This window comes from Parasteatoda tepidariorum, chromosome 7, assembly GCF_982258835.1.
Source record: "Parasteatoda tepidariorum strain Cologne lab strain chromosome 7, Ptep-v5.0, whole genome shotgun sequence".
Taxonomy (NCBI): Eukaryota; Metazoa; Arthropoda; class Arachnida; order Araneae; family Theridiidae; genus Parasteatoda; species Parasteatoda tepidariorum.
In genome coordinates this window covers 58,359,592-58,379,273 of record NC_141761.1, presented here as the reverse complement: position 1 = coordinate 58,379,273, position 19,682 = coordinate 58,359,592, and the positions used below count along the sequence as shown (strand labels likewise).

The 19,682-nt window shown below is 29.6% G+C and overlaps 1 protein-coding gene across 1 annotated transcript in view; it reads right to left on the bottom strand.

Annotated features, from left to right (window-relative positions):
- Window positions 1-1,782: 1,782 nt before the first annotated feature.
- LOC122269131 (cytosolic carboxypeptidase 6-like) overlaps window positions 1,783-19,682 on the bottom strand; it is a 553,508-nt gene continuing 535,608 nt past the window's right edge. Inside the window, exons 10-11 of the mRNA XM_043040819.3 lie at window positions 11,088-11,206; window positions 1,783-3,355 (exon numbers count right to left, since the gene is read on the bottom strand). Coding sequence (XP_042896753.2) covers window positions 3,054-3,355; window positions 11,088-11,206 — 421 coding nt within the window. The 3' untranslated portion in view covers window positions 1,783-3,053. The remainder of the gene's footprint in view (window positions 3,356-11,087; window positions 11,207-19,682) is intronic.

Sequence of the window (19,682 nt, the reverse complement as noted above, 5' to 3'; positions counted from 1 at the left end):
ACACATATTTTGTATTCATATTTTTGCCATTAAAAGAAGAATAGTGCCAGTGTAAACATGTTCACACCAATCCTTATTTCATATGTAAACACTAGCCTTACTAGGTTAATATCAAAGTGGGTGAAAAACAGTTAGTAATAACATATGACTCTTTTTGAAATTATGAAAATAAAATATGTAATTAAAAGGGGTAAAGAATTTGGAATTAGGGGTAAAAAATTTGGAAGTTACTTTTACACCTTGGAAGCCTTTTTTAAATTTCTACGAAAACCACAGTGTAATTTTGCAACTGCGCATTGAAGAGTGTTTTAACGTTGCCAATATACAATATCTCACAAAGGAAACTTGACCAATAAGTTAAACCCTTATTCATGTCTACTCTAGCTCCGTATCCACCCTAGCCCCCTTTCTCCTACCGTAAATTCAGAATGTGAGGAAAATTAATATTTAACCGATATTCTTACAAGTAAAATAAACTTTATATTTTAAAGCAGTTAATGAATAAATTTTTTAAAAATACATTTGATATTTTAGTTTTCGAGTTATAAAAGTGATCTTATTTATTCACTCCACTTTGAGTATTATTGAAACATCAATATTAAAAATTTATTTATTACAAACCTTTCACACTTTATCAAAGATATGCAAACTCTTTTACACATAAAATATCAAAATCCTCAACAACAGGGGCTCTTTGTTATTTTACATTCTCTGTCTAAATAATCTGAATGCGGGTAATATTAATTGAAAAATTGAGGCAGAAACTTAGAGGAATCTTGTTTATCTACTTGATATTATAAAATTTCAATAAGACGAAGAGAATATAAGTGAGATATGGAAAAAAGATGTTGTGTTTTTGTTTCTGAATATTAATAAATATTCATTTTGGAAAAAAAAAACTTATTTGCGAGTTAGAAAAAAATAAAGGGCCAGTTCTGATACAAATAGTCTCAATATTTGTAAAAATGCTGAGGACTTTTTATGTTAGAATAAATTAATAAACTATGAAAGAAACGAATTTTAAATCAGGTACACGAGTTTCACAGGAAGATTCAAAAAACTGTTTTACTGTAAATTAACACCGTACAAATTATATTCATTACAAATTAAACTGTTTTTGAAAGATTTTTCATGGTAACATTAGAACAAGTTAAAAGTATAAATACTTAACGTATCAAAATTACTTTATTTTGATTACTTCATCAAAATTTAATAAAATTTTATTTTCAATATAATATTTTTAATAATTTATGTTTAATGAAATACATAAAAATTATTGGACAAATTTTGAACTAATTGAAAAGTAAATCTCATTTTGATAAATATTTAATCAAGTTATTATATTAATAATATCAATATATATATCAAGTTATTATATTGATAAATATTTAATTAAGTTATAATAGGATAAATATTTTATCAAGTTATTATGCCTTATCGGGATTAGAGTATTATTTTGTGAGAAATATTTCAACAATTTTTGCGATTTAAATCTTAATAAATAAACATGGATATATTTATGTATTCAAGATCTAACGCAAGTAATAGTCTAGAAATAACTTATACTGTTAGATTTGAAATGAAAATTATAAATAAATTTATCCACTATCTATAGTTGCATGTGGATTAAAGATGTCAAGCATTAAATTACGTAATTTTTTTCTGTTTGTTTTTTTACGGATGTTACAATTTGCTTTGAAGTAAAAAATATTAAATTATATTAGTGAAAAATAAATTAAAAAAATCTATTCTTTATTTTGATCTTCATTGCTTGCAAAAAAATTTTTTTTGGAAAGTATTTTTTTAAAGTTAAATTTTTGTTTCACTTTTTAGTGCTTTACAAATAAAATTCTATGAAAAAAAATATCTTGCAATATCCATTTAATACTATCAACCTAAGAAAATGTTGCAAATTTTTCTACGTAAGATCTTTTTATATATAAGTAGTTTTTAATTACAAAAAAGTGTCATAAAAACATGAAAATTTTTCTTATGGGACCTGAATATAAAGTTGAATAAGGCCATGTATAAAATTGCTCAAGATTTCTTATCTCTTTTGTAAATAGTAAAAGCTCTATAACAAAAAGCAATATGGGACGTTTTATAATGGATGGATGCTTAAAGTTTGCAGTGGTGCTAGGCGATTTCTGAATTTTAAAATCGCGATATAACATCAAAAAGTATCGATATTTCCTGATATTTTCTTAGTTGAATAATTTACAGAATTTTCCTATTGTTCAATGTTTTTGTTTCGTAAATGAAATTACAATATCTAACAGTAATATCATACTGATAATTATCATCAATACTCCTCACTGTATTATCATACTCGATATTTATAGTTTGCAATAATAATCTTGAAGAATTATACAATCCTTAATTATTCTTATCGATAATGCTCATGACATTATGGTACTCAATATTTATCTGTGCTGTTAATTATTATAATAATTATTGTAAGATCTTTATTAATTGTAATTCGATATTTATTGTATGCAAGATAATTATTTATTAAGTTTGATGTTTTTCTTAGAACGTACAATATACCGTGACAATCACTGTTTGTTGTCAAAATACAGGGTTATTCATTATTCCGTCCGCCTGTAAACGCCATTTTTCTTTATTACAACTGGCTTCAGTGGTACATGTTACTGCCATCTACCGGCAACTGCTTAAATTAAAACTTGAATATTTTCGGAACAATTTCATATGTTCTTTTTTGCCATATTCGTCTTTGTTTTTTTTACTATAACGCTTCGAAACCCCGGAGGGAATTATGAATAACCCTGTATTTAAAAATATCAATGTTCCAAGATAAATCGTTCAAATTTAGTTTCTAGCAAGTTAACTTATGATTTGAATTATTTTTAGTTTGTAGCGAGGCAACTAATTTTAATTTTAAATTACCGATAATAAAAAAGAAAAACTATTTAAGAATGCCATACATGGCTTCGAAATTCTTACGAAAATTCATATTTAAACTATTTTTTATGTATTCAAAATGTAATAGCTAGGCTTAAGCTATTCATTTAAGCATCGCTGAAATTTGAGTGTTAATTATTTTTTACATCCTGTGGTTTCTTTGATTTCAAATGATTTCCTTTGATGTTAGAAGGCGAAACAACATTCGCTTTAGTAATTTTTTCCTTGGTTCTTTTGGAGGTTTGAGTTCCTGATTTTTTGTCTTTTCCAATATTGGGAGGGAGTCTTTGCGGAGATTTGTTGGAGATTTTTGCTCGGAAACCTTTGCAGTAGGCATCTAGTATGGCTGGAGGTATTTGTTCCGGAGAAAGATATTTGGTGGTAACGTAGTAATCCAGTAAAGCATAGCAAATTTTTTTTCCCAGTTGAAGATCTAAGTTTGATCAAAGAAAAAGGTTATGGATATGACATTCTACTGAGTCCACATCTACAAGAACCATTTTACAAGGTGCACATAATATATAACCATTTTAGATGAAAAACAGGGTCAATGAAAAATGTTAATCACATAAAGTTTTTATTTATTACGAAATTAAATTTTTATTTAATCATAAAGTAGACATAAAGCAATTACTAATGTGCAGCACGCAAAAAAAGTGAGCATCCTAATAATTTTTGAAGTAATGATGCCATGCTAGGACTCAATCTTATTGATTCTAGGGTCTAATCTTAATGTGCTAATTAATTACTGTAACTAATAATTTAAATTACAAAATAAGAGGCAAAAACATATTTTGTACGGATAAACACAATTTTTTTCACCGAATATGAATTAAAGTTAATTTCAGTTTTTGAGTAATTCTTCATAGCTAGGAAACTAAGTGAATCTAAAACTTTTTGAAACCCATTTAGTTTGAAAATTTTCGCACCAATTAATATTATTTATCCAAAGTTAATTTCGTTAAAATTTTCTTTAATACTTTAGTTTATTACAAGCGAATAAAAATTTTAATAGTATGTTTTCTAAATTTGAGGGGAATAGGCCGAACAATTCTTGCAATACGAAATAGACGAAAAGAGAGTGACTGATCATAGGCCTAAACAATAGACTATATTTTTCAAATTGCGGTTGTCCAACATATTTTGAGGATACAAATCCGTCGGAAAAATGATATATTTAATCAGAAAAAGTACGTTTGTGTCTGCTCTTTTAATTTATTCACCAAATTATTCAACAAAAAATAAGTACCTTTTAAGCACTTTTGAGTACTCAAAAAATATTTTTAAGCGCTTAAAATCATAATTAGGAAAAGTTGGAACGTTTTTGTCAATTGACGTTTTATATTGTTTTAACCGTCATGTCAAAAAAAAAAAAAACCTTTTGCATTGTTTTTGACAATTGTCAAAAATTATGAAATTTTGAATCATGTAAAACGAATGGCATTTTCATACGCTACGGACTGACAATAGGCCCAAAAAGATTGGGGTTGAATTAATTGTGAAAACGTTGAATAGGAACAATGTGACCTGTATCTTTTTGCATAATTCGAAGCGAAAATCAACGTGGTAAAGGAAAAATCTCATTTTGAAAAAGGGAAAAGTAAAGCACTTTTTAAAAACACCTAATGAAAAAAGCACCTTTAAGGGCTTTTAAAAATCGAAAATAAGCACCTTTAAGCACTTTTTAAAAACGCTACGCACCCTGTTAAAATATCATCTATGCACTAATTAATTGGCAATTTTAATCTCACGAATCGTCAAGATTGATTCTAGTACGAGAAAATCCGATTATTAGATAAAAGGTTATTAAGGTCTTCATTTTTTTATGCATTGTGCAGTACGCAAAAATAATGAGCACTCTGAATAACGTTTGATTTTATGACCAGATTTTTACATTTTGAGACTTAATTGTTTGACGGCCTAACCGTAAATACGCTAATTTGAGCAGACGATATTGCAAGTTTGGAAATTAGACTAATTACTTTCTCTGAACAAACATATTCTTTTTTTTCCCAATGAATTTTGGTTTTTGACTCCAAACATATGGGGGTTCACCGTAATCTGGATTATAAAATTCGTCTATCTAAAGATAGATGCACATAAAAAATAATTTTTACTATACGATTTTTTTCATTATATAAGAGACAATGAGACAATTCGTTTCTCAGCCAAGACAGTGAGGGCATTTAAAAGTTATGTTCACCTACTTTAATTTTATCATAAAATTCTACATAATGACCAATTTAAAAATTACATGAAAGTAACTCGGAGCTCAGGGGATACAGCGTTTGCCTTACAATGCGGTGATCCAAGATCGAATCCCAGCGGTGGCTGGTTGGTACGAATTCTGCTGCCGTCTCGCACCTGCCATAGTACTGATGCAAAATATCCCCAATGGTAGACAGAATATGGGTTAGAATTGGTCGGGCTAACCATGGGAGGTTTCTTCTCCATGTAACGCAAATGTGGGTTAGTTCCATCAAAAAGTTCTTCGCGAAGGCTAGTTTGTCCCATGCAGGTGTTCCCTTGTCTTCTAGGTTGCTACAAAGCTACGGAGTTGAACATTGATAGTCGTAAACTCAGAATTTCGTTTGCTGTTCAACGCTGGTTATAAAATAAAATAAAATATTAAATGAAAATGTATTTTACTTCAAATTTATATACCCTGTTCCAATTTTAACAACCTATATTTATATGTTTGCTACCACCTCATTATAGGAAACCTTAAAATAAATAGAAATCTTAAAATAATATAATAGATGAAAATAGTCTTCCTCAGCTAAGTAAGATCTACCTTTTAGAAAAGCGAAAATCCCTTTATTTTCTTTAATAGTTACATCATTCTAAATGGACTATTCTTCTACTTTCTAACACAATCGCGAAATCACTCTATACATTTTTGCATACGCAATGACAGTTTTTGTATGCTCATGTCATTGTCATACCAGCTCCCTGCCATGTCTCAACATTATCGTATACCTCACCAACGAATTAAACAACTTTTCGGTCGAATCTTCTTTAAGTTAAGGAACAGGTTCAAATTACAGGACGTGTGCGCATGTAATGATGATCCATTGCTAGACGATGCGTGAAGAATGCTGCTTGTTCAATTTTCTCTTATTTTTAAATGATAGTTCGATTTTTTGTCTTTTTATTAGTGCCTCATAGTATTTTTCAGCTGTTCCAGTAGGTTGTTAATCTAGTTCCGACTTCAGACAATTTTGTTCTGCCGGCGAGGTGAAATTGAAGTTTAACACTTTTTCAAAGAAAAGGTGGGAAGCATGGTGTCCCAGCGTCTGCAAAAATGCATCAACTGATTCACCTTCCATTGAGGTGAACCAGGTTCGAATCTCAGCGATGACTGGTCGAAATGAACTCCGCATCCGGCTTGCACCGACTACAGTGCTGACGTGAAATATCTTCAGTGGTAGACGGATCATGGGTTAGAGTACCGCGGTTTTACACACCATGTGAAGTAAATGCGGGTTAGTTCCATCAAAAAAGTTCTCCACGAAAGCAAATTTCTCCCAATACTTGATCTAGGAGTTTCCTTGTCTTCTGTATTGGGTTCAAAATTACAAGGCTACGGAGTTGAACATTAGTAGTCGTAAACCCAAGAAATTGGATTGGCTGTTCCACGACGGTTATAAAGTTATAAAAAAAACTATGTAGAAAAATTGACTTCTAACATCAAATATATTAAAAAAAAGATAAACTTATTTCGTCTTTCTTAAAAATAGGAGGCCTGAATTCTGGGATAGTCATTGTATTTACTTTTTATTTGCAGTTATGTCTTATAATTTGTTTGACTAGTGATATTCATTTCATGTTGGTGTTTAATTTCATTAAAGAATATTCTGCACATTTTTAATACTGTAAAATATTGTTAATTTTACTATACGATATATTAAAAAATCATTAATTTATGTATTAGAACAAATATAAGAAAATCAAAATACAATTAAAATCATTATTTAAGAAGATTACTTTTTAATTACAAGTGCGTTTATAACGAATTCTTCAAAAGTTAATTTTAGTGACGTCATTTTAGTAAGTAGATAGATTTATTTACCATTTAATTTGTTCGAAAAATTATTTCCTCCACAAAGGAAACTTCATAATTAAAGCTTTCATTAGTATAACGAGGGAATATCTATTAATTATTTAAACTTCTGTGAAACCTTTTAATATGAAAGGGCATTTTTTTTAAACTAACCAACAATGTAAGCGTTAAATACCGCAAATATCATTATTGTTTTACAATTCAAAAGAAAAAGTAAGATTTATTTTTAATTAAATTTGAATACATCGAGAATAAGATTGCTTCTATTATTGAATTGAAATTTAACATTTATCTACAAGACTTATCCAATTTTATTATTCAACATAATTAGAGATAGGAATATTTAATTACTGTCCTAACTTTTGTGAGAATGAATAATGCATAACTTTGAGACAAAGTGAAAGTATGCTTTAAATTATTCCATGATTTAATTAAAATGATTTCTTTAACATTCCTCTGAATATTTTTGTACTAGTTAATGAAAATGAACTATTTTTAGTAATTTGTTTGAAAATGTAATAATACTTTAAAATGATTACAAATGGGCTTTATATGTTAATAAGAGAGCAAAAAGTAATGATATGAGAACATTCTGTTATTAGTATTTAAAATAAAATATCATTTATGTTAATAATCATTTCGAAGTGAAATTAAAAACAAAAATGAGCGAGAGAAATTGATAAAAAACTGACATAAAAATATTTAAAAGATTTAAGCTGTATTGAAAAGAATTATATAACATACGATTTCATAAGAGCAAAAGTGTAGTTCGTCCAAAAGTTTCAGAGACTTATATGGAACCATGTTGAAAAATATTTCTTCTTAAATCAGTTGATTGAAGATTTGCATGGACTGTCTGTTAACAAAGTCTATCATTATAAAGCCTCCAAAAATGGTTTTTTGAGGAATCATTTTAAATAACTTTTTATACTACTTACAAGCTTCTGCTTGAATTGAACTGCGGTGGTTTAGGGAAGTGGTATCGGCTTGCCCAAGGGACATTAAGCTATTTCCATTTTATTTAATGTGGTTGGGATCAAAATTACAAGATTATGGATCTGAACATTGATAGACGTAAACTCAGAATTGGGTAGGAAAAAATAAAAAATATGACAAATTTGACTTTTAAAAATTTTTTGAAAGATGTATTCGAACTAAGAGTGCTGAGGTTCAAACATTTAGCCACAAAATAATGGTTTACTTCTAGACAAAAGTACATTTAGTTTTAAAATAAAATTAGAATTTTTTTTTTTACGATTCGTATAAGTATTTAAAACTAATTTATATCAAAAACATTAACTTATGATAATATCAAAATATACACTAAAATAAAACATCAGTTAAATGGAATAATATATTTTTTTATTACATTGCTTTTCATTTGAATAGATATAACTAAAATGAGAAATTTTGACTGAAGACGATATCGAAGGTGAACGCGAGGTAAAATATAATAAGAGGTGCGCATTATTAAATTTTTTTTATCCTCATAATGAAGCCACATGATTGTAGTGGGACGAATCAAGATTAACCTTCTGTTTCTCCTTGTTATTTCAATGAAAGAAAATTGATGTTAGAATTTTATACCAAAAATCCTAAATTATGGTTGTTTATTGAGCAGCATTTGGGTGAAAAGAAAAATTTGATAAGGATGAATCATATGCATTTCACATGTAAGTTAATTTATCACTTTTTAGAATAACAAATGTTTTATTTATTATATAAATGAACTTTTAGAATGTTCTTCTTTTCTTTAAAACATCATTAATCCCGTATAAACGTATAATATTATAACTTAACAGTAAAGTAATGGTTATATAGAATTTTTCATTATTAATACAGTTATTTACATTATAATACAGTTTTCATTATAATACAGTTAGTTTTAGTGCTTAAATGTAGTAGGCGAAGTTACGGCGACATTGTTGTTCCTAGCCTTCTTAATTACGTTATATTTTTAATTTTCTATAATGTTCTCGAAAGAATAAATTCTATGATTTTTTAAATTCAGCAGCTTGATTGGAATTCATTTAGTTAGTAAAATACATTAGAGGTGTATGAAAGATTATTAAATAAAATTACTCGATAAATAGAACAATTTATTTTTTAACACTTAATTGGGTGCTCGCAATTCGAGAAGAAGGGAAGTGATTATACCAAATTATGTGATTTAAATTAGATTTAATTAGATGTATATAAGCGACGTCACGCTAAGCCAATCAGCTCCGAACCTGATTGGCTTCAGAATCGACAAATGTCACGTTTTAGCTAAGGTGACGTCACTTGCTGGTATCCAATTGTAAGTTCTTTTATTCATAAGATATTTTTAAATTTAAATCATCTGCTCCATTCTAATTACAATATGTGAAAAAATTGAGTTTACTAGCAGTGATATTAATGCTGATTTACTTTATCATTGCAGGTGTAAAGTTTAAAGAACGGAAAGTTTAAGAGTGATGTGGATTTCTTTAAAAAAAGGTTTTTAACGGTGAGGCAGCTCTTTTTTATTCTAAATTTTCATTTTATTTTTGACTCTTCCAAAATTGTTTCTTGTATATGTTTTCGAAAATTCAAATTACCTGAAAAGATATCCCTGATTTTACAAGAAATAGTAGGGGAGAGTGGGGTCAATTGTAACATTTTTTACGTAACTATTTTTAACTAACAAAAAATCCAATATATTATCAGTATTAATTGACAGATGAGTAAAGTAGACTATTCTCTACTAGAAAAAAAAATAAATACCTTATTTTAAATGTTATTATATTAGTTATTAACAATTTTCGACAGTCGTGCACTTGTTACAATTGTCCCCACTTACGGGGTCAATTGTAACAGTTCATAAATTCAACCAAAACATAGTTAATTATACATATTATCATAGTTGTGATATATTTTTTTATTGATCAAAATAGTAGTGATATTTTAGGAGTAAAAATAGTAATGAGCAGAGACCTAAAGGGTTAAACTTTTAACTTTAAGGGGTTAAAAATTTTAATTTATGCTGTGAAAGGTGACAAATAAAATAATGCACATGCAACATAATATAAATGCTATAGGAAACTATTGGTGGTTCTTAAAGAGTTAAGTAATTGTTTGTAAGCATAAGATTATTTATTTTCAGCTGTTACAATCGTCCCTTTACTTATTGTTACAATTGTCCCCAAGACGCCATTTCAGCTTCATTTGTTAAAAACAATGCTAGTTAATTAACTAAACTAATGTTTTTTTTCTGAAATGTTAATTAAGGTGTCCACTTACATATTCGGTTAATAATTTTTATTTATTTAAACAATATTACTTTGTTGCAATATAATATTCTAATACCAAAAAAACTACTTGCGTAGCGTGAAAATATCTTTTGTGATGCAACTCTTTCAAAAATACCTAGAAATGGTTGCCAGCAGGGGTGTACATGTAGATTTATTTTATAAACCTTGTGCGCCACCAAGGAACCAAATCTAAAACCCGACACTCGAAATTTTTGCTCTGTTACAATCGTACCCTGTTACAATTGACCCCACTCTCCCCTACTATTGTAAAACCTATGTTATACTAAAATTAAATATCAATAAAAATTATATGGGGCTGATACAAAATAACTACAGATGTTTCGGAAAACTACTAAATCAAATTTAATACGTTTTATCAAATTTTTACTGTTTTTATATTAAAAAAGTTAAAATATTAAAAAATTAAAATTCTCTTAATTTTGCAAAAATGGAAACATTCTTATGCTGTTAATGCGTATTAAAAAACAGAAATTCTAAAATAATTTTTAATCTTGTCGAAAAATGATCCAATATTTCACTGCTCCGCAAATCTGAACTCTTCTAAAGCTCTTAATTTCCATCTATTGCCTGCATAAGAATAAAACACGAATCTACCAGAAAAGAAAACTCATCTCAACTGTCAAACGAACCCCTTTTTCCCCACCAAAATTGCCGAAAGGGAGAGAGCACGTGACTAAAGGGACTCTGTGTGAGATGATGGCGAAATATAACAACGGGCTTGCTTTATTTGTATTACAGCTACCAATATTACCAATAGTTACTACCAATATATAGTTGATAACAGTTAAAAAATATGTCTTAAAGGATACATTCTTCTTCATTGTAGACATGAACCGTCGTACTATTTCCCTTTGGCATCTCGTAACCATGGAAACTGACTTCCAGTGTGTAACAATTCACTTTATCATTGAGGAATGATGATAGAAATCTAGAAAAAAAAATGACACAGTGTAAAATTGACTGTTTGTAATTCGAGAAGTAAAGTGAATATGTCAACCATATGATTTAATTCAGATTTAATTGAACATCTGAAAGCGACGTCAAGCATGTCTGTAGAATCTGATTGACTTCTGAAATGACAAATGCCATGATTTACCTACGATGACGTCACTTGCAGGTATCCAATTAAATAACTCTCATTAAATGAATTCAGAACTCTTATTGGAATGTGCTTTGCTTCCTTGTTAAAAGAATAATTGAGATCGAGTATAATTTAAAATAAATTTTCAAGTCATGTGTCAATTCAAGAATATAAATTAAGATTTTTAGTAAATTAAACAATAGTGAATATATAAATTAATATAGGTACAGTTTTAGAAACATCGAAATAAAAGTAGTTCTCAAAATAGACTGGTTTTTAAACGTTATGTAAATAATTGTACTAAAATTATACAGTATATTAGTGTAAGTGCAATAAAAATCTTTGTATTAAATTAAAAAATATAATTTTGCCAATTTTGTAATCAAAGTGCAGGGTTTTGGCTAGCTTGGGTAAAGTAATGATATTCATGTCAATGTTTTCGCCATACACATCACTTGCATCAATTTGTTTTGGATTCTATGGTCAATTAATCATTGTGAGTCGTGGTGACTCAGGGTATGGAGCGTTCGCCTCCCAATGAGGAGAATTGGAATCGAATAGCAGCGTTGGCTGATCGATACGAACTCCGATACCACAGTGCTGACGTAAGAGTACCCTTAGTGGTAAATGAATCATGGGTTAGAATTCCCTTACTGTCGAGCTTACAGTGGGAGGTTTTCGAGGTTTTCCTTTCCATATAACGCAAATGCGAGTTAGATCTATAAAAAGTTCTCCATGAAGGATAGTTTGTCCCAACACTTGATCCAAGAGTTCCTTTGACTTGTGGGTTGGGATCAAAATTACAAGGCTGCAGAGTTGAACGTTGATAATCGTAAACTCAAAATTTAAGATTTTGCTTAACCGGGAATTTAAATAATCAAAATTTAACTGTCACAAAAGTATTAGCACAAAGCAAATCATGAGACACTAAAGCTTTATTTTGCTATGTGGGAATTATACAACACATCATTGAGGAATGATACATACTTTGCGTAAGACTTAAATTTGAAAACTATTTTTAGAAATACAAGTTTTCAAAAATTATTTGTAACGTAATTACAACAAAGTGATCACTAAAATTAAATACTAAAAATCAATTTTTGAAAGAAAATAGAAAAATATGCAGCAAAAAGTTTTAAAATCCCTATTAAAATTTAAAGTAATCGAAGAAAACTTCTGTATGAATCTAAAAAAAAATCTTATCTAACCTTGACATTTTGAAACAGTCTTTTCGTAGACATTCGGCATACTACATCCATTTAATTTATTAGTTTCAGCCTCAATTATGTGTGGGGTATCGTTATATCAATCAAATGTAGAAAAATATATATCAGCCTAAGAACTGAAAGGATCCATTGAAATGACATAGTTCAACAACCAGAAAATTGTGCATAGACTTCTTCTTTCGATAAAAACTTAGTAATTTGTTGATAAAAAAATGCATTAATAAAACATTTCATTTTATTTTTGATGAACAAAATGTATATTTTCGCTAGAACATTATTTTTTTTTATTTACCGTATATTTTCGCTAGAATATTATAAAAAAGGTCAAAATTGAATTCACTTCTATTTCTGACAAATTTAAAATTACTCCAAGCATAAATTTAAATATTTTTTCACGCAAGCATTTTGAAAATGCGTATTTGAACCCTTTGTATCCGTAATAAAAAAAACATTTTGTGTTTCAAAGATTTTATTTCGGGCAAATTACGATCATGAGTAATTTTTTGATAGAACAAAGCATTTGCTGATGAATATTTTGACTGTCCTGATTCATTTTTATGTTTCATACGAAATTAAAAACTGTTTTGGTTGCAATTAAAGTCTAAAAATAAGTTTTGAATTTTTACTATGCATTTTCAAATAGTATTTGCCTTTTCCATGTTTTATTTATAAATTGCCCATTTAAAGTTTAGAGCATTTTCAACAAAACGACGCAAATTATTCCCGTACGTGATTTTGTTTTTGAATAAAGCATTTGCTGATAGGTTTAACTGACGGGTTAGTTTGACTGATGAAAAATTTCAGCAAAATGATGTATTTTATTCATTTTTTATGTTAATAGAAACTTTTTGTTTTACCTAATATTTTATGTAGGTCGCGGGGCTCAGTGGATAGAGTATTCATCTCCCAAGAAGGAGAGACAGGTTCGAATCTCAACCATGGCTGGTTCTGCTTCCTGTTCGCACCGATCACAGTGCTCAAGTAAAATATCCTCAATGGTAAACGTATCATAGGTTAGAATCCCCTTGCCGTTGGGCTAACTGTGGGAGGTTTTTCGGTTTTCCTCTCCATTTAACGCAAACGCAGGTTAGTTCCATCAAAAAGCCCTCCATGATGGCTAGTTTGTCCCAATGCTTAATTTAGGAGTTCCATTGTCTTCTGGGGTGAGTTCAAAATTACAAGACTATGGAGTTCATCTTAGATAGTCATAAACACAGAATTGAGTCTGTTGTTCAATGCTGGTTTTAAAAGTATAAAATATTTATTGAGGTTAATTTTATGGGTATATTATATAACTAGGGTGCTCTCTCCTCTTTTTACTATTGCTCGCCACAACCAAAAACTGTTGACGCAGTTCCTTTCAGATCTCTTACTCACTCATTTCTTCTTAAACTTCTTCTTACATCAGTTTTATCTTTCATAGCTTATAGTTATCGCATGGAAATCCTCGGAGCTGCACGTGCTCTTTTTTTCTTTAAGGCCTGGTTTCTTAGGACAGGACGCCGTCGGCTGGAAATCAGCGCTAATCTCTGATTGGCCCATTTGTGAGTTTGATAATATCCGTCATCGAACGCTCATCTTGAACTACAATTGCCGTCCAACTCAACTGCAGTTGGATTACAACGTCACGTTAACCACAGAAGCAATGGCGGACAACATCCAACAGCACATTGAAATCAGTCAGGATTTTGATTTTAACATTAAACATAGCTTCTTCATTAAACATAGCACTCTTCATTTAGCTCAGCTGTAATGTGTTTTTTCTTGGACAAAGTCATTATTTGTTCTCTAAAACACTGGTCGACAATAAAAAAAATCAATACTAATTCAAAATAAATATTTGTTTACGTTATTAACGCATGCGCAATGAGAGATAATGTCTGCGTCGGACCGACTGCTCACGCTGAGCTAACAAAAAAGTATTTTTTTGGCGTCAGCTCTACGTCAACTTTCCGCTGACGCCCAGATAAGGCGCTTGTCCTAAGGAACCAGACCTTTTAGGATCACTTCGCTCATTCTTTTCACCTGTCCAGTTAACAAATCAAGATAATGAAAGAGTAATATTAGTTTTTCAGAAAACGAAACTTAACAATTTAATTACTTCAAAATAAATTTAAAAAAAAAAGAGACAAAAACGTTGAAATACATAACTGCAAGAAAAAAAAAGAAAAAAAAATCGTAATTCTCCTGCTAATACTTTTCATTAAATTAAATTACTTAATGTAATAAAAAATCTTCAATTTTGACAAAAAATTACTCCAAAACTAATGCCGACCTATTTAAATTATATTAAAGATTATATCCCTGTTCACTATAGCCTTCGGAACTTCTTTCACAGTTTTTTTCAGATATCTCACTTGCTCTCGTCACCTATCCTGAAGTTAAGCTAACAAACATAAGTTAAAAATTTGAATATAAAATTACAATTAACTATGTATAGATACCAAAAAGGGAAACTGGAAAAGCATTATTTCTATATCATTTTCACATATACCTTTATTTTTTAAAATTTTTCTCGTTCAATATATGTTTAAATTATGAAACGCAACGTGAAAGAAAAAAAAATTTGAAAATTACTTACGTAAATTCAAATTTATATATATATACAGGGTGCGTAGCCAAATTATTGAACAAAAAGTAAGCACCTTTTAAGCACTTTTCAAGCACTCAAAAATATTTTTAAGCACTTTAAAAAAATATCATAATTAGGCAGAGTTGGGAAGTTTTTGACAATCGACGGTTTTATCTTGTTTTTGACAGTTTTGACATTTTTGACGGTTTTGGCATTGTTTTTGACAATTGTCAAAAATCATGATATTTTGAATCATGTAAAATGAATGGCGTTTTCAGACGCTACGGACTGACAATAGGCCGAAATAGATTGGGGTTGAATTAATTGTGAAAACGTTGAAAAGAACAATGTGAGCTGTGTCTTTTTGCATAATTCCTAGCAAAAATCAGCATGGCAAAGAAAAATTTCATTTTGAAAAAGAGAAAATTAAGCACTTTTTAAAAACACCCAATGAAAAAATCACCTTTAAAAAACAAAAATTGAAAATAAGCACCTTTAAGCACTTTTTAAAAACGTTACACACACTGATATAAATTTAAATCGAAAATCCAAAATGGAATTTATAATAAAAAAATTTTAGAAATTAAACTTCTTCTTTTCAACCGGCAATAAATGAATTTAAATTATCAAACTCAAACTGGAAATTCTTTTTAAAAAACAGCTATATGTTTAAAAATTCTAATCGCAAAGATTTAAATTGAAGGGTAACACTTTGGGAATAAATAAAAATAAAATCGAATAAAAAGATAATCTGACGTCACACACACGTCAATTCGTCTTTCAAGAACTTTTAATATTAGTTTATGCAGAAATAAACATTCAGCCTCCAATTAAAATAATTAAAAAAAACTGAAGGAAAAAATTTATATTTGCATCTGGTTCTATTCAAAATAAAGGAAAAAGTATTTTTTGTAACATATCAGGATTTAATACGTATATATTTATATAGCATTTCTTTTTCTTTAGTCATATGAGTATGCGACAGCAAAAGATTATACTTTACTGCTTTTACTTTTTTTTCTTTTACATCGAACAATCCGAAAAATATCAATATATAATATTTAATCTAACTGCAACTAAAATTTATTATTTAATCAAACCTAATTCGTCCGAATAAACTGAATAACTCAAAAATAATTCAATTACTGATGACCACATCAATAACATCTTGTTCTGTAAACATTTCTATAAAATTGTACTAAATTTCCTATTATATAATCTAAAAGTGTTTGAGTCACGAGAGGAAGAAGCACGCTCGACGAAAATTTCCTGACACAACCGTGACGGTGGCACACATTTTTTTAAAAAATAAATAGAACTCAAAAATAATTCAATTACTGATGACCACATCAATAACATCTTGTTCTGTAAACATTTCTATAAAATTGTACTAAATTTCCTATTATATAATCTAAAAGTGTTTGAGTCACGAGAGGAAGAAGCACGCTCGACGAAAATTTCCTGACACAACCGTGACGGTGGCACACATTTTTTTAAAAAATAAATAGAACTCAAAAATAATTCAATTACTGATGACCACATCAATAACATCTTGTTCTGTAAACATTTCTATAAAATTGTACTAAATTTCCTATTATATAATCTAAAAGTGTTTGAGTCACGAGAGGAAGAAGCACGCTCGACGAAAATTTCCTGACACAACCGTGACGGTGGCACACATTTTTTTAAAAAATAAATAGAACTCAAAAATAATTCAATTACTGATGACCACATCAATAACATCTTGTTCTGTAAACATTTCTATAAAATTGTACTAAATTTCCTATTATATAATCTAAAAGTGTTTGAGTCACGAGAGGAAGAAGCACGCTCGACGAAAATTTCCTGACACAACCGTGACGGTGGCACACATTTTTTTAAAAAATAAATAGAACTCAAAAATAATTCAATTACTGATGACCACATCAATAACATCTTGTTCTGTAAACATTTCTATAAAATTGTACTAAATTTCCTATTATATAATCTAAAAGTGTTTGAGTCACGAGAGGAAGAAGCACGCTCGACGAAAATTTCCTGACACAACCGTGACGGTGGCACACATTTTTTTAAAAAATAAATAGAACTCAAAAATAATTCAATTACTGATGACCACATCAATAACATCTTGTTCTGTAAACATTTCTATAAAATTGTACTAAATTTCCTATTATATAATCTAAAAGTGTTTGAGTCACGAGAGGAAGAAGCACGCTCGACGAAAATTTCCTGACACAACCGTGACGGTGGCACACATTTTTTTAAAAAATAAATAGAACTCAAAAATAATTCAATTACTGATGACCACATCAATAACATCTTGTTCTGTAAACATTTCTATAAAATTGTACTAAATTTCCTATTATATAATCTAAAAGTGTTTGAGTCACGAGAGGAAGAAGCACGCTCGACGAAAATTTCCTGACACAACCGTGACGGTGGCACACATTTTTTTAAAAAATAAATAGAACTCAAAAATAATTCAATTACTGATGACCACATCAATAACATCTTGTTCTGTAAACATTTCTATAAAATTGTACTAAATTTCCTATTATATAATCTAAAAGTGTTTGAGTCACGAGAGGAAGAAGCACGCTCGACGAAAATTTCCTGACACAACCGTGACGGTGGCACACATTTTTTTAAAAAATAAATAGAACTCAAAAATAATTCAATTACTGATGACCACATCAATAACATCTTGTTCTGTAAACATTTCTATAAAATTGTACTAAATTTCCTATTATATAATCTAAAAGTGTTTGAGTCACGAGAGGAAGAAGCACGCTCGACGAAAATTTCCTGACACAACCGTGACGGTGGCACACATTTTTTTAAAAAATAAATAGAACTCAAAAATAATTCAATTACTGATGACCACATCAATAACATCTTGTTCTGTAAACATTTCTATAAAATTGTACTAAATTTCCTATTATATAATCTAAAAGTGTTTGAGTCACGAGAGGAAGAAGCACGCTCGACGAAAATTTCCTGACACAACCGTGACGGTGGCACACATTTTTTTAAAAAATAAATCGAACTCAAAAATAATTCAATTACTGATGACCACATCAATAACATCTTGTTCTGTAAACATTTCTATAAAATTGTACTAAATTTCCTATTATATAATCTAAAAGTGTTTGAGTCACGAGAGGAAGAAGCACGCTCGACGAAAATTTCCTGACACAACCGTGACGGTGGCACACATTTTTTTAAAAAATAAATAGAACTCAAAAATAATTCAATTACTGATGACCACATCAATAACATCTTGTTCTGTAAACATTTCTATAAAATTGTACTAAATTTCCTATTATATAATCTAAAAGTGTTTGAGTCACGAGAGGAAGAAGCACGCTCGACGAAAATTTCCTGACACAACCGTGACGGTGGCACACATTTTTTTAAAAAATAAATAGAACTCAAAAATAATTCAATTACTGATGACCACATCAATAACATCTTGTTCTGTAAACATTTCTATAAAATTGTACTAAATTTCCTATTATATAATCTAAAAGTGTTTGAGTCACGAGAGGAAGAAGCACGCTCGACGAAAATTTCCTGACACAACCGTGACGGTGGCACACATTTTTTTAAAAAATAAATAGAACTCAAAAATAATTCAATTACTGATGACCACATCAATAACATCTTGTTCTGTAAACATTTCTATAAAATTGTACTAAATTTCCTATTATATAATCTAAAAGTGTTTGAGTCACGAGAGGAAGAAGCACGCTCGACGAAAATTTCCTGAGACAGCCGTGACTGGCACAATTTTTTTATTTTTATTTTATAAAAAAAGTAGAAAATTTGAGAAGATTTAAAAATGCAAGGGATATTTTTTAATGATTCAAACAAAGCATTATTTCGAAAGTTCCTCTTCTACACGTTTTTAACGAAATTATACATACAACAGAGGAGACTAGGAAGCTTTAAATAACATAAATTATAACGCGGTAACTTAATATTCCTACAAGGGGAAAGAATAAAGCTTCAAATGATAAAATATCTTATTCCATCATCTGGCTAAATAACTTTAAGAGCACCTTTATTCAGCCACATTTTCCACTTCCTGACAACAAAAGTTCTAGAAACTCCAGAGGGACTGCACTATAAAGTATACAATGGAGGCACTCCGTGGCACATAACTAAGACACATACGCCGGAGTTAAATTTACTCAACATCAAGTTCTATCAGAAGAAGTATTTGTTTGGAGATTGAAATCCGAGGAGTTTGCGAGGGGAAAAGACAGCCATCGTGACAGCCGAGATTGAAAGTCGATCTGCCCCACCTTTACCCAATATATATATTTTTTTTTTACCACTATATCTCCCCCACCCCTCTTTCAAGACTTCCTTCACAAATGACAGGATCATTGCCTCGCTCTGTACGTGTGTTGTCGGTTCAGAATTTTCTATATTACTGTGTCCGTGAGACGAAAAAAGGTATAAGATACTTCTCCACATAATAGGATTTTGTTGATGCATGTGGAATGTTCAAAGTGTCCAC